Here is a 21,896-nt window from a genome sequence, read left to right as displayed (position 1 = left end):
ACCCCCATATGTTTGCTTTGCCACTTTCTGGTGTCAGCAAACTGGCGTGGACAAGGGTCACCAGGCTGCCGGAGTCCAATAGAGCTTCCACGGAATGTCCTTCCACGACCAGGTTACAAGATTGTCGCTCTGTATTTTGCGAGAGCAAGGCAGAGTAGGCAGGTCTAGCAAACAGTGACTTTCTCCGCCCACTATCACACTCCATAGGCTCATCCACAAGAGGACAATTGGCAGCTACATGTCCCAGACTTTGACAACGCCAGCAAACAATGTTCTTGACAGTCTGAGTCTGTTTAGGGCTAACTGGCCTAAGATGTCAGCCACAAAGTCTGTCCCCACCCCTCCTTTATGGGCCTCCTTCACCCCCTTATAATTAGGAACAGTCTTACCAGGTTCAGAGGTCTTCTGGCTCCTTGGGGTAGGCCGTATAGGTGAGGGGCTCTGGAGATGTTCCTCTGTGTTCAGGTACCGCTCCACAAGTGCGACCAGGTGATCTGCATCGCTGGACTCCGCTTGTCCCACGCAGCGCTGTATACGGACCGGCAGGGCTTGCACAAATCAATCCAGGACCACTCTCTCAACCACCTGGGCTGCCGTTGCAGCCACTTTATAGCCAGGTGGATTAGGTCATACATTTGTGACCTCACTGGTTTATCCATCTGGAAAGTCCAGGTATGTACCCGCTGGGCTCTGACAGCAGGTGTAACATCTAAGCAAGCAAGAATTTCGGCTTTCAGTTTATGATATTGTCCTGCATCTGGCTCACCCAAATCAAAGTAGGCTTTCTGGGGTTCTCCACTCAAAAAAGGAGCAACTGTGTCCGCCCATTGGTCCACTGGAAGTTTCTCTCTTTCAGCAGCTCTTCTAAAGATGACCAGGAACGCCTCCACATCGTCCTCTGGAGTCAGTTTCTGCAGAGAGGCTTGCACTCTCCTTGCAGCAGATACAGACTCGGCCTGAACATGAGGCCTTTCCGCCAGCAGTTTTATTTGCTCCACCAGATTAGCATTAATCACTTTGTGCTCTCAGAGGGCAGTTTGCGTAGTCTCTAGGAGCAAGCGATTGGTTTCTTGCTGGTTAGCATTAGTCTCTTGCTGGTTAGCATTAGTCTCTTGCTGGTTAGCATTAGTCTCTTGCTGGTTAGCATTAGTCTCTTGCTGGTTAGCATTAGTCTCTTGCTGGTTAGCATTAGTCTCTTGCTGGTTAGCATTAGTCTCTTGCTGGTTAGCATCAGTCTCTTGCTGGTTAGCATTAGTCTCTTGCTGGTTAGCATTGGCTTTCTGCAGCTGAGTGTTAGCCTGGATCAGTTGCTTCACCACTTCATCCATATCTGCAGTCTTTGGTTTTGCTACAGCAGCAGACTTAACCCACGACATGCAACTTGATGAATTTTTGTGCCAGCGCAGCCTCCACCATTTGTGAGGGGATTAGCTCATGGGATCACCATCTCCTGGGTTAGATGGGCGCTTTTTTGGCACAAAACACAGTCCTCACCAGCTAGTAAGGTGCAACTGGCCGCAACCAGTTTTATTTTTCTTTGCAGCAGATAAAAACAATAATACAAAAGAAAACCTACGCCGTCTGGCGACTAACTAAACAGTTATCAACTCACTGACCAGAGCTGAGCCTACTGCACAACTCACTGACCAGAGCTGAGCCTACTGCACAACTAACTGACCAGAGCGGAGCCTACTGCACAACTAACTGACCAGAGCTGAGCCTACCGCACAACTAACTGACCAGAGCGGAGCCTACCGCACAACTAACTGACCAGAGCGGAGCCTACTGCACTGTGTACTCACAATGAGACTTTACCCTGTGTTATAGCACACCTGGGCTTGCACCTGAGTAACCAGAGTCCCTCCCAATACCTGGAGTGGCCAAGTGGAGTAGGAGCCCCCCCATCTCTCCCCTACTCCAAAGCAGCCAGGCTATCCTACCTCCCTGGCTGCTTATTTAACACACATATGACAGGAACCTTGGTGAAACATATATTCCATCCACTACTGCCCCTGGTCCTGTCACTACGTATATTACATATAACAGACATCCCTATCACAGACACAATTACTCACCCACAGTATCACATGGTTCATCTTTATGGACACAGAAATCCGTCCTAGAAGGAGGGAAAAGCGAGAGGTTAATCACCATTGAGTATAATGACTATGTGACCGACGTGCGGAGATTTCATATGCCTCAGTGGGTAGAAACAAGAATCCATTATAGGAACCGAGACGGCAGAAAAAAGGAAAGGTCGGGATTAGGATTGTAAACTTTCTATAATAGTATGGTCAGGCATTGGGTGGAGGAATAAGCGTCTGATCTTATTCAGGGATCGATTTACTGACTTGTTTCTAAAGAATTCCATTGATTCCAATTACTCCTGACGGCCGCCCAACATACCAGGTCGGAGGGTTCAATACAACAAATACAGCCCGAGCTCTTCTTTATAGGCCGTGCAGCTCGGAAGGGGATGACACAACCTTGTATGTCATAAGTGGCCGTATTCTTCTTCCATGCTTTACACTGCAGGCCTGGCTGCTCAGATTACAGCCCATCTGTCAGGAAGGAAATGGACACATAGGGCTGGTCTTTCTGGTCTTTACCTCTCCCATATCTATGGTTCTTTACAGAACCAATATAAGCCTTTTATTTAGTATATAAATGAGGCTCAAAAGTCCAGGGGGTGATTCCCAGCAAGGCAAGAGCCTAGGTAAGTGCATCCTATGTCTTATTCGCCACCTCTGTACCCTCTTGCATCCCCCTACCCCATTTGACTAACAACCATTAGATGAGAAGGACATGGGCTGGACTCACCTGGGCTCTTGCTCTGATAGGGAACACACCCTGGGCTTTTGAGACTCACCTACATATTGGCAGAAATGCTAACAACTCTATGTAGTGACCAGCTTATTTTCCTCCCTATTAGTGGATCCAGGTTAATCACAGTATATAAGCTCAGCCCGGCACAGACTCATCTGGAAGATGTTAAAATGACTTGTTTTATAGTACAAGGTACTGAGATACCGGCCTGGACTCTAACACGGCTACTTTATAGCCTCTCTAGTAGAGCAGTGTGTGGCTGTTCCTGAGATCAATAAGACCTGTAAACGGCTTCATAGAGTCCGACACCTGGAACGTCCACGGTCTAAGATATAAATCCTGGTAAAGTGATATCCAGAGAACAGCTGTGCAGGACACCATGATATAAGCGATGTGCGGTGCTAAGCACAGAACGGCTCAAACCATACAAACACGAATACTGCAGCTCAGGGACAGAACGGCCCAAACCATACAAACACGAATACTGCAGCTCAGGGACAGAGCGGCTCAAACCATACAAACACGAATACTGCAGCTCGAGGACCCAACGGCTCAAACCATACAAACACGAATTCACCATGATATAAGCGATGTGCAGTGCTAAGGACAGAACGGCTCACACCATACAAACACGAATACTGCAGCTCAGGGACAGAACGGCCCAAACCATACAAACACGAATACTGCAGCTCGAGGACCCAACGGCTCAAACCATACAAACACGAATTCACCATGATATAAGCGATGTGCAGTGCTAAGGACAGAACGGCTCACACCATACAAACACGAATACTGAAGCTTTTAGAAACGTCCGATTATACTTCTAGTTCGGAGAGTTTTCGCATTCTTTGCATTTTTATAATGGGGAAAAAAGGTTAAACAATGACTGCGATTTAGGGTGAAACGCCGCAAAGATGTTTCAGTCACAAACCCTGTGCAAAAGAACGGCCAGTCACACAAACCCCCCACATCATAAAGAAATCAAACCCTGTGCAAAAGAACAGCCGGTCAGACCCCCCCCCCCCAACATCATAAAGATATTGTATGTGTGTGTGTGTATGGGTATATGTGTATGTATGTGTGTATACTGTATGTATCTGTTTGTATATGTATGCGTGTGTATATCTGTATGGATATATGTTTGAAAGTGCGTGTATATTTGTGTGTACATGTATATATGGATGTGCGTGTTTATGTGTATATGTATGTATATATGCATATGTGTGTGCGTATGTATGTGTGTATATGTATGTATGTGTGTGCGTGCGTGTATATTTGTGTGGATTTATGTGTATATGTATATGTGTTGTAAGAAGGCGCACGGCACCGTCATAGATGGTAGGTATGTCTCACCAAGGATCCTGGCCTTGGTGAGGTGAAAGACTATGATAACTGGTGTCAGCGGCAAAAGGCCACTCGCACACATTTAAAATGTAGTATGGCTGCAATGCAGTTTAGTCTGGGACGGTCTTTCATGGGAGCCAAAGAGGGTGGGTGGCTGCTCCCACACTCCAGCTCCAGGTTTTGGGGTGGCCTTTGTAAGTCTGGGAGAACCAGCTGAGAGTGAGTGTGTGTATCTCCAGTCTGCAGAGTGTGCTGCTGGGGAGAAGGAGCTGTGTGTGGCTTCTCTGAGGCCAAAGGAGACTTCCAGGAGCTGTTTGGTGTCTGGCAGCGTCTATCCGGGTGAGAGCCCTATGTGAACCAATTGACTGTGTTACATAACTGCCAATGACTGTTTTCACGGACTCTGTTCCATACCTGGGTGTTGGCTGAAGAAAGCTGTAGGTTTTGTTTGCTGTTGTGGACAATAAACCACTTATTTTTCTTTAAACCTCCTCCTGCTGGTCTCATATCAAAAGACGGATAATGAGACTGATCCCCACGTGTGTATGTACTGTATGCGTATATGTATGTGTGTATATGTATGTGCGTGTTTATGTGTATGTATGTGTGTATTTATATGTATGTGTGTATACGACAAATAGTAGCGGCACTCCGATTGCTTCAGTAAAAATAAAGGTGATTTATTTACTCCATAAACAAAAGCACTCCACAGCAACATTATGGAGTAAATAAATCACCTTTATTTTCACTGAAGCAATCGGAGTGCCGCTACTATTTGTCGTATATTTAGCCAAGCACCAGAGGATCCTGGTTCTTTTTTGCTGGCACCCACCGGAACCAAACCGAGTGCTGCGATTTGTTTGTATGATAGCTATGTATGTGTGTATATATATATATATATATATATATATATATATATATATATATATATAATCTGTGTGTGTGTGAATGTGTGCATGTGTATATATTTTTGTTGGTCTCCTTTTGCTTTGGATATTGGGAGACCAACCTGAGTGTGAACTAGGACAGACTGATTAATCCCGACTCCCTGACTAGAAAAGTTGGAGCAGAGGGTGTCTGTGCACTGACCAGGTCTATACACACAGATCCGGTGTAACAGAGTATATACCCCCAGCCCAGACTATACCCGGTGTAACAGAGTATATACCTCCAGCTCAGACTATACCCGGTGTAACAGAGTATATACCCCCAGCCCAGACTATACCCAGTGTATATACCCCCAGCCCAGACTATACCCAGTGTATATACCCCCAGCCCAGACTATACCCGGTGTAACAGAGTATATACCCCCAGCCCAGACTATACCCGGTGTAACAGAGTATATACCCCCAGCCCAGACTATACCCGGTGTAACAGAGTATATACCTCCAGCCCAGACTATACCCGGTGTAACAGAGTATATACCCCAGCCCAGACTATACCCGGTGTAACAGAGTATATACCTCCAGCTCAGACTATACCCGGTGTAACACAGTATATACCCCCAGCCCAGACTATACCCGGTGTAACAGAGTATATACCCCCAGCCAGTGGCGGATTAAATGTACCCTGGGCCCGGGGCTGTCCACCCAACCTGGCCCCCCCCCCCCATAAACATCTTGTCACCTCATCTGGTCCTTTGCTCTGCCCCCCCCCCCACCAATAAACATCTTGCCACCTTGTTTTCTGTTGTTGCCCTTAACATATGGCCATCTGGCCCCCCTATGCAGCCTGCCCCAATAATCATTGTCCGGTCCCACTGCCAGACAGCCTCCCCCCAGCCCCCAATGGTCCGTGTTCCGGTCCTAGCACCCCCAGTGCCAACACACACTGCTTACATGTTAGCAGGGCCGGACTGGGACTGAAAATCATCCCTGGCATTCCAGAGCACACAGGCCCGCTCTCCGCGCGGTGATAAGTTATGAGAGGATGTTGTGAGTGCAGCACGGCTACATGTTGTATCATCACGGCCATGACTGGAATTACAGATAATAACACAGTAAATGGGGTCAGAAGCTTCCGTATCTGTACTGTGTAGCTGAGCTGCAGTTCCAGGTCATCACCACTACACAATGTAGAGAGACAGAAGCTTCTGGCCCCGATCACCGTGCTGAGTTTAACACCACCACCACATACTGACTAATACCACCGCATACTGACTAATTCCACCCCCTACTGACTAATACCACCGCATACTGACTAATACCACCGCATACTGACTAATACCACCGCATACTGACTAATACCACCGCATACTGACTAATACCACCACATACTGACTAATGTCACTACATACTGACTAATACCACCGCATACTGACTAATACACCCACATACTGACTAATACCACCACATACTGACTAATGTCACTACATTCTAAATAATACCACCATATACTGACTAATACCACTACCTACTGACTAATACCACCGCATACTGACTAATACCACCGAATACTAATACCCCCGCATACTAACTAACACCACTGCATACTGACTAACACCACTGCATACTGACTAACACCACTGCATACTGACTAATACCACCACATACTGACTAATACCACCACATACTGACTAATGTCACTGCATACTGACTAATGTCATCGCATACTTAGTAATACCACTGCATACTGACTAATGTCACCACATACTGACTAATACCACGACATACTGACTAATACCACCACATACTGACTAATACCACCGCATACTGACTAATGTCACCACTAATAGTGACTAATACTGCCGCTGCTACTGAATAACATCCATTGTACACAGATCACTATCACCTCATACAGTCATATAGAGGTACCCAGCTCTACACAGGTTCTGTACACCATATACATTACAGTGCTGTTATATCAGGTGACTCACAGGGGACGTCTTCTCTGATCGGAGTTCTTCCCTTTTCATCTTCGTCTTCATCTGCTCTGGACCATCATGAGAACTTCTCCGAGCCACGAATCCACAGAATCTGCCAGACAGACATATTAGGCTCCTCACACTGACACAATCCTCATCTCTATACAAACTGCACATCTTTATTGGCCCCTTTACACCCTCGTTTAGTAGGTAGGCTGACTCTATGTGATCCCCCTTATAGTATATGCTTTCCTCTATGTAGCCCCCTTATAGATGGCCCCCTCTCTCCCTATGTTGTTCCCCTGCCCCTTATAGATGGCCCCCTCTCTCCCTATGTTGTTCTCCTGCCCCTTATAGATGGCCCCTTCTCTCCCCCCCTTATAGATGGCCCCCTCTCTCCCCCCCTTATAGATGGTCCTCTCTCTCCCACCCTCCCTTATAGATGGCCCCTTTCTTATCCCCCCCCTTCCAGATGGCGCCCTCTCTCCTCTCCCTCCCTATAAATGGCCCTTTCTCTCTTCTCCACCCCTTATAGATGGCCCCTTCTCTTCTCCCCCCCTTATAGATGGCCCATTCTCTCTTATCCCCCCTCCCTTATAGATGGCCCCTTCTCTCTTATCCCCCTCCCTTATAGATGGCCCCCTCTCTCTTATCCCCCTCCCTTATAGATGGCCCCCTCTCTCTTATCCCCCTCCCTTATAGATGGCCCCCTCTCTCTTATCCCCCTCCCTTATAGATGGCCCCCTCTCTCTTACCCCCCTCCCTTATAGATGCCCCCCTCTCTCTTATTCCCCTCCCTTATAGATGCCCCCTCTCTTATCCCCCTCCCTTATAGATGCCCCCCTCTCTCTTATCCCCCTCCCTTATAGATGGCCCCCTCCCCCCTCCCTTATAGATGCCCCCCTCTCTCCCCCCCTTTATAGATGGTTCCCTCTACCCCCCTCCCTTATAGATAGTCCCCTCTCTCCCCCCCCCTTTATAGATGGTTCCCTCTCCCCCTCCCTTATAGATAGTCCCCTCTCTCCCCCCCCCCCTTTATAGATGGTCCCCTCTCTCTTATCCTCCTCCCCCCCCCCCCCCCCGTGCAAGTCAGATAAAAAAAAAAAAAAACTTACCTAACAACCGGCTCCCCCGATCGCCTCTTCTTCTCCAGCCTCTGTCTGCCCCCGTCTGATGTGCGGCTGCCGGGGGTGTCGCGTCCTATCCCCGGCAGCGCGCATCATAGAGCTCCCTGTACGCTGGGGATGGGACTTCCGGCACAGGGACGCTCTCTGTACCAGAAGTCACGGCAACAGGGAGCTCTATGATGCGCGCGCTGCCGGGGATAGGACGCGACACCCCCGACAGGGACAGAGCGCCACTGCAGAACATCACTCAGGGGCCCACTGGGCCCCGAAAGTGATGTGCTGCTGCTCTGTAATGTGGGCGGCGCGGCATGGGCCCCCCCGAAGCCTCGGGCGGCTGCCCAAACCGCCCACATTATAATCCGCCATTGCCCCCAGCCCAAACTATACCCGGTGTAACAGAGTATATACCCCCAGCCCAGACTATACCCGGTGTAACAGAGTATATACCCCCAGCCCAGACTATACCCGGTGTAACAGAGTATATACCCCCAGCCCAGACTATACCCGGTGTAACAGAGTATATACCCCCAGCCCAGACTATACCGGGTGTAACAGAGTATATACCCCCAGCCCAGACTATACCCGGTGTAACAGAGTATATACCCCCAGCCCAGACTATACCCGGTGTAACAGAGTATATACCCCCAGCCCAGACTATACCCGGTGTAACAGAGTATATACCCCCAGCCCAGACTATACCCGGTGTATATACCCCCAGCCCAGACTATACCCAGTGTAACAGAGTATATACCCCCAGCCCGGACTATACCCGGTGTAACAGCCTAGACCAGAGTATACCCCGGTGTGTAACATAGCCTAGGCCACACTATACCCCGGGGTGTAACATAGCCTAGGCCGCACTATACCCCGGTGTAACATAGCCTAGGCCAGAGTATACCCCGGGGCCGTAACATAGCCTAGGCCACACTATACCCCGGTGTAACATAGCCTAGGCCACACTATACCCCGGGGCCATAACATAGCCTAGGCCAAACTATACCCCGGGGTGTAACATAGCCTAGGTCAGACTATACCCCGGGGCCGTAACATAGCCTAGGTCAGACTATCCCCCGGGGTGTAACATAGCCTGGGTCAGACTATCCCCCGGGGTGTAACATAGCCTAGGTCAAACTATACCCCAGGATGCAACATAGCCTAGATCAGAGTATACCCCGGGGTGTAACATGCGTCTACACGTGCGGTATAGTGTGGCCTTGGCCAAATATAGAGTTTATCCCCCGGGGTATATTGTGGCCTGGGCTAGACTATACACAGGTTTAGAGTATGGCCTACGGGCTATGTTACACCCCAGAGTATAGTTAGGCCTAGGCTATTTTATACCCGGGGTATAGTGTGGCCTAGGCTGTGGTACACCCCTGGGTATAGTGTGGCCTAGGCTATGTTACACCCGGGGTATACTCTGGCCTAGGCTATGTTACACCCCGGGGTATAGTCTGGTCTAGGCTATGTTACACCCCGGGGTATACTCTGGCCTAGGCTATGTTACACCCGGGGTATAGTGTGGCCTAGGCTATGTTACACCCGGGGTATAGTGTGGCCTAGGCTATGTTACACCCCGGGGTATGGTTTGGTCTAGGCTATGTTACACACTGGGATATGGCTTGGCCTAGGCTATGTTAAACCCTGGGGTATAGTCTGACCTAGGCTATGTTACACCCCGGGTATAGTTTGGCCTAGGCTATGTTACACCCCAGGGTATAGTCTAGCCTAGGCTATGTTACACCCGGGGTATAGTTTGGCCTAGGCCAAATTTTTATCCTAGGTATACTCTCGCCTAGGCCAAACTATACCCGGGTATAATCTGGATGGGGGTTAATCTGACCTCCTACACCGGGTACATATGAGCCCTGAGGTTTGCTGGGAACAATAATCTACTAAATCAGCAGAAGTGGCCTGTAATGTGCGGGGGACATCACTGCTGCCTGGGCTATAGCTGGGTCCTAGCACTGCAGGATATGTTGCTGTGCTTTATCCTGTTGTAGATGGTTTGTGCCCCCCCCCCCCCATCTGCCCCACACATCTGGGTAATAACCGGAGAGCAGGGTATAATGTATAATAATGTTACTATCATGGTTTCTTCTTTGTCATATGAATTCTATGTAGGAGACAGGATTCTGGGCCCATCTATGCCGCACAGGGCACAGATCACCATGTAATTATATTATTATTAATTTATGTATAAATGTGAGATTGTTATTAGTACACGATATATATTCACAGTAACAATTCTCCTTTCCCATCTAGAATATACAGTCAGCTGTGAGCGAGGAGGCCGAGAACCCTGACACCAGGAAGAATGAAATACGGCTTTAATTTTCTGAACATTCCAGAAGCCGAAGCAAACGACTTACATTCCAGGGAACCCTCACAAGGCGACACATGCCCTGGCTTTGGGTAAGACCATTCACACAATTACCTTCTCTTCAAACCTTAACAATCTGCCGTGAAATGATCTGCATACCGGACGGCATTAGACGCAGCCCCGATCCGGTGGAAAAGCCAAGGAAACATGGAAAGAAGTGACGGAGTAAGTGACAGGAGAAGCCGCCATCAGCCCAGGAAACATGGAAAGAAGTGACGGAGTAAGTGACAGGAGAAGCTGCCATCAGCCCAGGAAACATGGAAAGAAGCGACGGAGTAAGTGACAGGAGAAGCCGCCATCAGCCCAGGAAACATGGAAAGAAGCGACGGAGTAAGTGACAGGAGAAGCCGCCATCAGCCCAGGAAACATGGAAAGAAGTGACAGAGTAAGTGACAGGAGAAGCCGCCATCAGCCCAGGAAACATGGAAAGAAGTGACGGAGTAAGTGACAGGAGAAGCCGCCATCAGCCCAGGAAACATGGAAAGAAGTGATGGATTAAGAGACAGGAGAAGCCACCATCAGCCCAGGAAACATGGAAAGAAGTGACGGAGTAAGTGACAGGAGAAGCCGCCATCAGCAGAGGAAACATGGAAAGAAGTGACAGAGTAAGTGACAGGAGAAGCCGCCATCAGCGGAGGAAACATGGAAAGAAGTGACGGAGTAAGTGACAGGAGAAGCCGCCATCAGCCCAGGAAACATGGAAAGAAGTGATGGATTAAGAGACAGGAGAAGCCGCCATCAGCCCAGGAAACATGGAAAGAAGTGACAGAGTAAGTGACAGGAGAAGCCGCCATCAGCGGAGGAAACATGGAAAGAAGTGACGGAGTAAGTGACAGGAGAAGCCGCCATCAGGAGCCCAGGAAACATGGAAAGAAGTGACGGAGTAAGTGACAGGAGAAGCCACCTTCAGCGGTGGAAACATGGAAAGAAGTGACGGAGTAAGTGACAGGAGAAGCCGCCATCAGCCCAGGAAACATGGAAAGAAGTGATGGATTAAGAGACAGGAGAAGCCGCCATCAGCCCAGGAAACATGGAAAGAAGTGACGGAGTAAGTGACAGGAGAAGCCGCCATCAGCAGAGGAAACATGGAAAGAAGTGACAGAGTAAGTGACAGGAGAAGCCGCCATCAGCGGTGGAAACATGGAAAGAAGTGACGGAGTAAGTGACAGGAGAAGCCGCCATCAGCCCAGGAAACATGGAAAGAAGTGACGGAGTAAGTGACAGGAGAAGCCGCCATCAGCCCAGGAAACATGGAAAGAAGTGATGGATTAAGAGACAGGAGAAGCCGCCATCAGCCCAGGAAACATGGAAAGAAGTGACAGAGTAAGTGACAGGAGAAGCCGCCATCAGCGGAGGAAACATGGAAAGAAGTGACGGAGTAAGTGACAGGAGAAGCCGCCATCAGGAGCCCAGGAAACATGGAAAGAAGTGACGGAGTAAGTGACAGGAGAAGCCACCTTCAGCGGTGGAAACATGGAAAGAAGTGACGGAGTAAGTGACAGGAGAAGCCGCCATCAGCCCAGGAAACATGGAAAGAAGTGATGGATTAAGAGACAGGAGAAGCCGCCATCAGCCCAGGAAACATGGAAAGAAGTGACGGAGTAAGTGACAGGAGAAGCCGCCATCAGCCCAGGAAACATGGAAAGAAGTGACGGAGTAAGTGACAGGAGAAGCCGCCATCAGCAGAGGAAACATGGAAAGAAGTGACGGAGTAAGTGACAGGAGAAGCTGCCATCAGCCCAGAAAACATGGAAAGAAGTGACTGAGTAAGTGACAGGAGAAGCCGCCATCAGCCCAGGAAACATGGAAAGAAGCGACGGAGTAAGTGACAGGAGAAGCCGCCATCAGCCCAGGAAACATGGAAAGAAGCGACGGAGTAAGTGACAGGAGAAGCCGCCATCAGCCCAGGAAACATGGAAAGAAGTGACGGAGTAAGTGACAGAAGAAGCCGCCATCAGCCCAGGAAACATGGAAAGAAGCGACGGAGTAAGTGACAGGAGAAGCTGCCATCATCCGAGGAAACATGGAAAGAAGTGACGGAGTAAGTGACAGGAGAAGCCGCCATCATCCGAGGAAACATGGAAAGAAGTGACGGAGTAAGTGACAGGAGAAGCCGCCATCAGCCCAGGAAACATGGAAAGAAGCTACGGAGTAAGTGACAGAAGAAGCCGCCATCATCCGAGGAAACATGGAAAGAAGCGACGGAGTAAGTGACAGGAGAAGCCGCCATGAGTGGAGGACGACTGAGGGTAAACTACTGTATGTTATCAATACAATCTGACAGGGTAACGGTGATGGAGCGTACCTACAGGTTCCTTGTGTTGTCTAATATAATAAGTGAGAAGATTCTGTACGTTCATAGCGAGTCCGGTCCTAAAAGCAGGAAAGCTGGTGAAGAGTATCCATAAGCCCCATCAGTACAGGAGATAGCGTGGGATGTGGGCACCTGGTACTGTCACTTATCGTACTATAGGAGATACGGTAACAGGTGACTGATCCTGAGAGACCGGCCAAAGAAGACGCTGCCGGCTGTCGGTTACAGCGCTCACTAAGGTGAAATCCTAGGTGCATTGCTCCCCGGGAGATACAATATGCAAAAAGCAGTCAGTGGGGCCTCATTTAAGACTTGAAACACAGGACTAGCCAGATATCCCTCCGGGAAGGGCCCAGCTGAGGGGTGGCTCTGGTAAGGAGACCACCAAAACCACCATATTAAGTGGCCCCTTCAGTCAGTATGCAACTCAATTTACAAGCAGGGACAATGACGAGGGGGACACCACAGCCGGGTATCCATCCACAGGCAGCTGTACCGGGGTGTTGCCCCATCAGTCCTGTTTTCCAGACTCTTCCATCAGGCTCTGCAGACTTGTTATTGCAGTACAGGAGATGGCGCGGGACGTGGGCACCTGGTGCTGTCACTTCTGGTAGTTTTATCTGGTACCTCAGTATTTAGCTCCCTGGGTAGCAGTCAGCAGACATAGCATACAGTCATAGAGCCGGCGACACATCTACTAGGTGCACATCCATTCTCTACAACCATAGGTGAGAGATCCCGAGACTTGAAGGAATTTCCGGTATATTCCGCGGGATAAAGCATCATTAAGTTTTGTTCCCACAGAATGAAAATGGCGGCAGCTGTTACAGATATTATTTGCAGCTGTCATTATTAATCAATGCCTTCCGACCAGACAGCGTGCCGCCATATTCCTGTTGCAGGAACGTAACCTTATACTGTAGCTGCACAGGTAATAGGACTGCACAGAGAGGCCTCCGAATGAGCAATAGTGTAGGAAGCCTTCTCAATATAATTCCTACAGGTAATAGAATCCACGTCCTAAACAATACACGACTCAATAACAACGGACGTAACAATAAAAAAAGATACCGAAAAACATTGGACTAAAACAATCAGCACAAACACATTAGATTATATGTAAAAGAAGCGGGACCTGTGACCAACAGAACCATGGCTGGGGTGTAGTGCCCCAATACAGTGGTCCACTGGGTGTTGTGAGCTGTCAGGTGTCACACTCTGGGATGATGGGTGCCATTTTGCACTCTCACCACTTGATGTCTCACTCTCCCTGTTTGTAAGAGCACAGCTGCAGAATGAAGGGTTAACTTCTGAGTTTTGGATTCACTGTTCTGACCAATCACAGATGCAAGTCCCTGATCCACTGCACCACCACTTACAATCTTACAATCTTTTTTCCTTTACTCAGCCCCTGGACAGTTCCTGACATGGACAAAGGTGGCAGCAGAGAGCACTGTGCCAGACTGGAGAGAATACACCATCAGCTGATAAATACTGGAAGACCAGAGATTTTTAAAGAGAAGTAATTTAAAAATCTATATAAGTTTCTGAAACCAGCTGATTTAATTAAACATTTTTTTGCTGTAGTACCTGTTTATTCCCCCCCTGGGGTTAGGGCTATTCCCCCCTGGGATTGAGGCTATTCCCCCCTGGGGGACTTCTAGTATATATACTTTGATCTCTCATTGAGATCTTTGCTGTATAGTTATACAGCAAAGATCAATGAGATCGGCACTCGTTTGCTTTCGGCTGCTGCAGCCGAAAACAAACAAGTGCCGAGCCGGGGACAGCGCCATCTTGGAGCGGTCCCCGGCCGGCTTCAGTAACGGAGATCGTCCCGGAGGAGCGATCTCCGCCACTAGACACCAGGGAAATGCTGCATCCGGTAATCGGATGCAGCTGTCATGTTTGACAGCTGCATCTGATTACTGTATTAGCGGGCACGGTGATCGGACCGTGCCCGCTAATACCCGCGGTCCCGGGCTACACGAGGCACCCGAAACCACGGCGGTTCACAGCGGGGTCGCCGCGCGGCCCCGCTCTGAACACCCGCACGAGGATGTACAGTTACGTCCTCGTGCGGGAAAGGGTTAAAGTATTGTATTGCCCCCCAAAAGTTATACAAATCCCCAAAATAGACTTATTACGGGAAAGGCTTATTAAGTGCTTTTTTTCCCTGCACTTACTACTGCATCAAGGCTTCACTTCCTGGACAACACGGTGATGTCACTTCCTGGACAACACGGTGGTGTCACTTCCTGGACAACACGGTGGTGTCACTTCCTGGACAACACGGTGGTGTCACTTCCTGGACAACACGGTGATGTCACTTCCTGGACAACACGGTGATGTCACTTCCTGGACAACACTGTGATGTCACTTCCTGGACAACACTGTGATGTCACTTCCTGGACAACACGGTGATGTCACTTCCTGGACAACACGGTGATGTCACTTCCTGGACAACACGGTGATATCTAGAGTTGAGCGAACCAGGTTCGGGTTCGAGTCCATCCGAACCCGAACTTTCGGCATTCGATTAGCATGGGCTGCTGAACTTGGATAAAGCTCTAAGGTTGTCTGGAAAACATGGATACAGCCAATGACTATATCCACATAGCCTTAGGGTTTTTATCCAACTTCAGCAGCCACCGCTAAATGCCGAAACTTCGGGTTTGCATGGACTCTAGCATGCTCGAGGTTCGCTCATCTCTAGTGATGTCACTTCCTTAATAAAATGGTGATGTCACTTACTGGATTACATGGTGATGTCACTACTCCCAGAGCTGTGTGGGCTGTGGCTCCTAGAGAGGGACACTGAGGGACACAGGGGACTGGAGGGACACTAAGCATCACCCCTGCCATCATCCTCTCCAGCAGCCACAGCCCGCACTGGGAGTCGGGTTATGACATCACCATTTTATCCAGGAAGTGACATCACCATGTAATTCACAAGGTGACATAACCGTGTTATCCAGGAAGTGACATCACTGTGTTATCCAGGAAGTGACATCGCCATGTTATCTAGGAAGTGACATCACTGTGTTATCCAGGAAGTGAAGCCTTGATGCAGTAGTAAGTGCAGGAAAAAAGCTCTTTATAAACATTTCCCGTAATAAGTCTATACTGGGGATTTGTGTAACTTTTAGGGGGCAATAAAATACTTTAATAAAAGTTTTCCCTGAACTTCTCCTTTAAGTTTCACCAATTTAATTTTCAAACAGTTTTCTTTTTTATTTATAAATGGAATGAGCTGAAATACAAGATATAGCGGTTACTGAATCTACCTAATAATCCGAGCCCTACTAATGCGGGATGTCTGTCATACAGACACTGCATTGATATTGCGTCCGGTACTGCAGTGGCCAGCATAGAAGGTGCAGATCTCGCCGTTATATTATTGCCGTTATAGTTTTCTGGTTTTGGCTAAACATACTGAATATTGACCCATAAAACTGACCAAATCTGTAGGTGAGAAAGCAGCGAGTAAATGGGTGAAGAATCTCGGCAGGTTACCTGGTTATAAGAACGGCAGCGTCTACGGCCGAATACTCCTCGCTCCAGCTCTCGGACATCTCCATGTGGACGTCGTTCTTCTTTCCAAACTCATCGAGCTGCCACTTACAGAAGCTTTCCAGCATTTTCTCTCCATGGTGTCCGATATACATATCAGCCTGTAGGAGCAGGCAACAAAATAACAGCAAAAAACGTCCAGAAAATCAGTCTGATATAACGCTGCCACTAAGCAGACTCATCTCCAGCCGCCCGTGTGCACGGAGGGACATTATAAGATAAAAGAAAACTGTGCACATAGACCTCAGGGTCAGCGCACACACAGTATGCTACGACTGATCATAAGTAGTGACTCTGAAATTCTGCCGTTAGGCTATGGTCTCACACTGATCCTCTAGGCCAACCTTGTCTACGCCAGAGATCCTTCTCCACAGTGCTCTCTGCTGCCACCTCTGTCCATGTCAGGAACTGTCCAGAGCAGGAGAGGTTTCTATGGGGATTTGCTGCTGCTCTGGACAGTTCCTGACATGGACAGAGGTGGCAGCAGAGAGCACTGTGTCAGACTGGAGAGAATACACCACTTCCTGCAGGACATACAGCAGCTGATAAGTACTCAAAGACTGGAGATTTTTTAATTGAAGTAAATAACACATCTATATAACTTTCTGACACCAGTTGATTTGTAAGAGAAAAACAAATCACATGAGTACCCCTTTAAATGTGTTAATTAATGATTGATTAATACCTTGTGAGAACATAGCCCTATGGGATACATGACTTCCGGATATTTCTCTCGTCTTCCGGGATCACTTACCGGCGTTTCATGGAGAAGAATCAGCTTTGTCACCCGCAGATTCATTTGTACTCCAAGACTTTTGTGCTGAAACAGATTATATACCTGGAAGACAGAGAGCCGTCACTAGAGATTATATACCTGTCAGACAGAGAGCCGTCACTAGAGATTATATACCTGTCAGACAGAGAGCCGTCACTAGAGATTATATACCTGTCAGACAGAGAGCCGTCACTAGAGATTATATACCTGTCAGAGAGAGAGAGCCGTCACTAGAGATTATATACCTGGAAGACAGAGAGCCGTCACTAGAGATTATATACCTGGAAGACAGAGAGCCGTCACTAGAGATTATATACCTGGAAGACAGAGAGCCGTCACTAGAGATTATATACCTGTCAGAGAGAGAGAGCCGTCACTAGAGATTATATACCTGTCAGAGAGAGAGAGCCGTCACTAGAGATTATATACCTGGAAGACAGAGAGCCGTCACTAGAGATTATATACCTGTCAGACAGAGAGCCGTCACTAGAGATTATATACCTGTCAGACAGAGAGCCGTCACTAGAGATTATATACCTGTCAGACAGAGAGCCGTCACTAGAGATTATATACCTGTCAGACAGAGAGCTGTCACTAGAGATTATATACCCTGTCAGACAGAGAGCCGTCACTAGAGATTATATACCTGTCAGACAGAGAGCCGTCACTAGAGATTATATACCTGTCAGACAGAGAGCCGTCACTAGAGATTATATACCTGGAAGACAGAGAGCCGTCACTAGAGATTATATACCTGTCAGACAGAGAGCCGTCACTAGAGATTATATACCTGTCAGACAGAGAGCCGTCACTAGAGATTATATACCTGTCAGACAGAGAGCCGTCACTACAGATTATATACCTGTCAGACAGAGAGCCGTCACTACAGATTATATACCTGTCAGACAGAGAGCCGTCACTAGAGATTATATACCTGTCAGACAGAGAGCCGTCACTAGAGATTATATACCTGTCAGACAGAGAGCCGTCACTAGAGATTATATACCTGTCAGACAGAGAGCCGTCACTAGAGATTATATACCTGTCAGACAGAGAGCCGTCACTAGAGATTATATACCTGGAAGACAGAGAGCCGTCACTAGAGATTATATACCTGTCAGACAGAGAGCCGTCACTAGAGATTATATACCTGTCAGACAGAGAGCCGTCACTAGAGATTATATACCTGTCAGACAGAGAGCCGTCACTAGAGATTATATACCTGTCAGAGAGAGAGAGAGAGCCGTCACTAGAGATTATATACCTGTCAGACAGAGAGCCGTCACTAGAGATTATATACCCTGTCAGACAGAGAGCCGTCACTAGAGATTATATACCTGTCAGACAGAGAGTTGTCACTAGAGATTATATACCTGTCAGACAGATTATATACCTGTCAGAGAGAGAGAGAGAGCCGTCACTAGAGATTATATACCTGTCAGACAGAGAGCCGTCACTAGAGATTATATACCTGTCAGACAGAGAGCCGTCACTAGAGATTATATACCTGTCAGACAGAGAGCAGTCACTAGAGATTATATACCTGTCAGACAGAGAGCAGTCACTAGAGATTATATACCTGTCAGACAGATTATATACCTGTCATGCAGTTAGGAGAGAGAAGAACCGGTGGAACTGGTTATAACTGTATGCAGGGGCATAGCTAGGATTCATGGGGCCCCATAGCAAAAAACTGTACGGGGCCCCATGAATCCTGTACGCTCCCCCCCCCCCTCGCCAAACACAGACAATGACGCACATATACACACACACACACAGGCACCATTATCATATATACAGATACGCCACTGACATACACACATACATACGCTGTAATGTGATGACACTAGTGCTGATGTATACACCATGAGTAGACTGTATACAGGGAAATCATCTCAGTGTAATAAGAAATACTCAACCAGAAATAAAAGAAAATGCAGCAGATATTAGTGGTGGGTTCTTTTATTAGAGCCCAACATTAATAGAAGCTGCTGCAGAACATCTTTGGGAGCAAACCTGTCAATCACTTGAGACACACCTGACATACACAAACACACACATATACACCAGTGCTACAGACATTACTGACATACACACACACACATATACACCAGTGCTACAGACACTACTGACATACAGTACACACACACACACACACATATACACCAGTGCTACAGACACTACTGACATACAGTACACACACACACACACATATACACCAGTGCTACAGACACTACTGACATACAGTACACACACACACACACACATATAGCCACAGATAAATACACACACTGACATATACATATACCCACAGATACATATATACACACAGTCACACACTGACATATACATATACCCACAGATACATATATACACACACTGACATATACATATACCCACAGATACATATATACAAACACTGACATATACATATACCCACAGATACATATATACACACACTGACATATACATATACCCACAGATACATATATACACACACTGACATATACATATACCCACAGATACATATATACACTCACTGACACACATACACAGCACTTACAGCTCTCAGGCTTCCCCCCTCCTCCTCCTCCTGTAGTCCGGGCGGATCTTCACATAGAAGTATTCAGGACCTTTGGGTCATGTGACCATAAGGTCCTTGATCCCTCTCCTGTGCCGTGCAGGACCTGGCAGCTCCTGCTCCTCTGTTCAGCCCGCTCACCCGGCACAACAGTGAGGGGGCTGAACAGTGCAGTGGCGGGTCCCTCTTCCTCTCTGGACCCCTGGGGGTACAGTGGTTGGATGTCAGTGTCAGTACCTACCATGAAGGCAGGATAGGCTTCCTCGGGCCCCCTTCCTGCAGGGGCCCCATAGCAGTTGCCTTCCCTGCCTTCATGGTAGCTAGGCCACTGACTGTATGTCTTAAAGGGGTTGTCTGGGCAGAGGGAGGAGGGGAAGAGGTTGATGGGGCTGCAGGAAATGTATCCTCACTGTCCCCCAGTGCTGGCCGTCTCCGCAGCCCCCGCTCTCTGATACTGGTGCTCAGCTACATGACGCTAAGGGTTATATTCAGTTCATTATATTCAGGTGTGTGGTTCAAGGTTTAGGTGTATCTTGTATACTGTGTCTGACTTCGGACCCTAACAATGCCCCCCCCTCCCCGCCCCCCTAACCAGGGCATTATGTGATGTCTCACTAGGGGTGTTACAGTTATATACACCCTTCGCAAAAGTCTTTACTTTGTCTTTACTTTACTTTTTGTATTCTTATCATGGTAAAAGTAGTACCAAGTCTGTGATTATTAACCACCACCGACACAGCACACACCGCAACCTTGGGGCACTTCCCCTTTCTGTGGGTGGCGGATCCTACTATCCGGAAGGGTCATTAGACCACTCTGGCCATCCGTGACTACATCATCTGTGACATAACCCCAAGGTACCCAGTAACAACCCGGACTGATATAATAAAAGCAGTAGTGCCATCACACCTGTGTGCCCACCCGGCACTGGCATCACATGACAACATCTCAAGGTCCGGCTGTATCTCAGCCATCGACCATAGAAGTGGCATCACACTACAACACCTAGAAAGTGACCGGCTGATCCTCGGATATAACATCAGACCGGGGGTACACCACAATGACATAAAGAGCAGGAAAGAGACCCTGTAGGTGGAATCACAAAGAATAGCAATGTGAGAAGCAGAAAGGGAGAGCCGACCGCACCACCCCCCTGCCTGACCAGGACATGACATATAGGACAGGAAAGAGACCATGTAGAAGAAATTACAAAGAATAGCAATGTGAGAAGCAGAAAGGGAGAGCCGACCGCTGCCACCAAATATTGGGCTAGATCTCCTGCTCTTACATAGTCATTGACTGGTAAAAACCTGAGACATTTGGAGAAATTGCTAGAAAACACTGGAGCTTGGTTACCATGTTGAGGATGGTGAGAATAAACTTCCTGGTGGCCTCTGAGCCGTGGTAGGAAACCATGGCAGGGTCGGCCACCACCACCGTTTCGATGTTGTATTCTTGGCTTTGTTTATATGAATAGCGCTTTCCTCTTCCGGTTTCAGTCACTTTATGGGTTTTTGTTCTTCTTTTATCTAGAGAATAAAAAGGTTAAACGTCTGTTTATATTACGTCCCCAATTATCTGCTGGAAAATGGGAGAAACCTAGAAATTATAGGTAAGATTTTTCACGCCATTTGACCACTGAATGTGACTGTATAGACTTACTGGAGCTCCAAGGACGGGGGTGGGGGGTGTTTACTTGTTTATTATTTTCTCCCCCCGGGTCTGTCCGGTAGACTCGGATATTGAGATGGAGTCAGTATCTTCCATGTTATAGAGTGGAGGATCAAATCTCATCAATGATCTCACGGCGACTATTATAGCCTCCTATTCCAATAGTCCCCATCCTCCCCCACAGATGACGGCAGCAATACCTCTATATATGCTAGTGATAAGTCTACACACGGCCCTATACAGAATACACTCAGAATATGGACAGAATGTGCACATAATACACCCACAATACGAATACACCCAGAATATGGACAGAATATGCACATAATACACCCACAATGCTAATACACCCAGAATATGGACAGAATACGCACAGAATACACACAGAATACACCCACAATACGAATACACCCAGAATACGCACAGAATACACCCAGAA

At 48.0% G+C, this 21,896-nt stretch overlaps 1 protein-coding gene across 1 annotated transcript in view; it reads right to left on the bottom strand.

The window, feature by feature from the left end:
• ADAMTS19 (ADAM metallopeptidase with thrombospondin type 1 motif 19) overlaps positions 1 to 21,896 on the bottom strand; it is a 205,051-nt gene that overhangs the window by 112,663 nt on the left and 70,492 nt on the right. The window contains exons 4-7 of the mRNA XM_069960685.1: positions 21,143 to 21,315; positions 17,185 to 17,268; positions 16,374 to 16,531; positions 2,076 to 2,119 (exon numbers count right to left, since the gene is read on the bottom strand). Coding sequence (XP_069816786.1) covers positions 2,076 to 2,119; positions 16,374 to 16,531; positions 17,185 to 17,268; positions 21,143 to 21,315 — 459 coding nt within the window. The remainder of the gene's footprint in view (positions 1 to 2,075; positions 2,120 to 16,373; positions 16,532 to 17,184; positions 17,269 to 21,142; positions 21,316 to 21,896) is intronic.

The sequence above is a fragment of the Dendropsophus ebraccatus genome, chromosome 3, assembly GCF_027789765.1.
Source record: "Dendropsophus ebraccatus isolate aDenEbr1 chromosome 3, aDenEbr1.pat, whole genome shotgun sequence".
Taxonomy (NCBI): Eukaryota; Metazoa; Chordata; class Amphibia; order Anura; family Hylidae; genus Dendropsophus; species Dendropsophus ebraccatus.
This window is presented reverse-complemented; position numbering and strand designations above follow the sequence as displayed.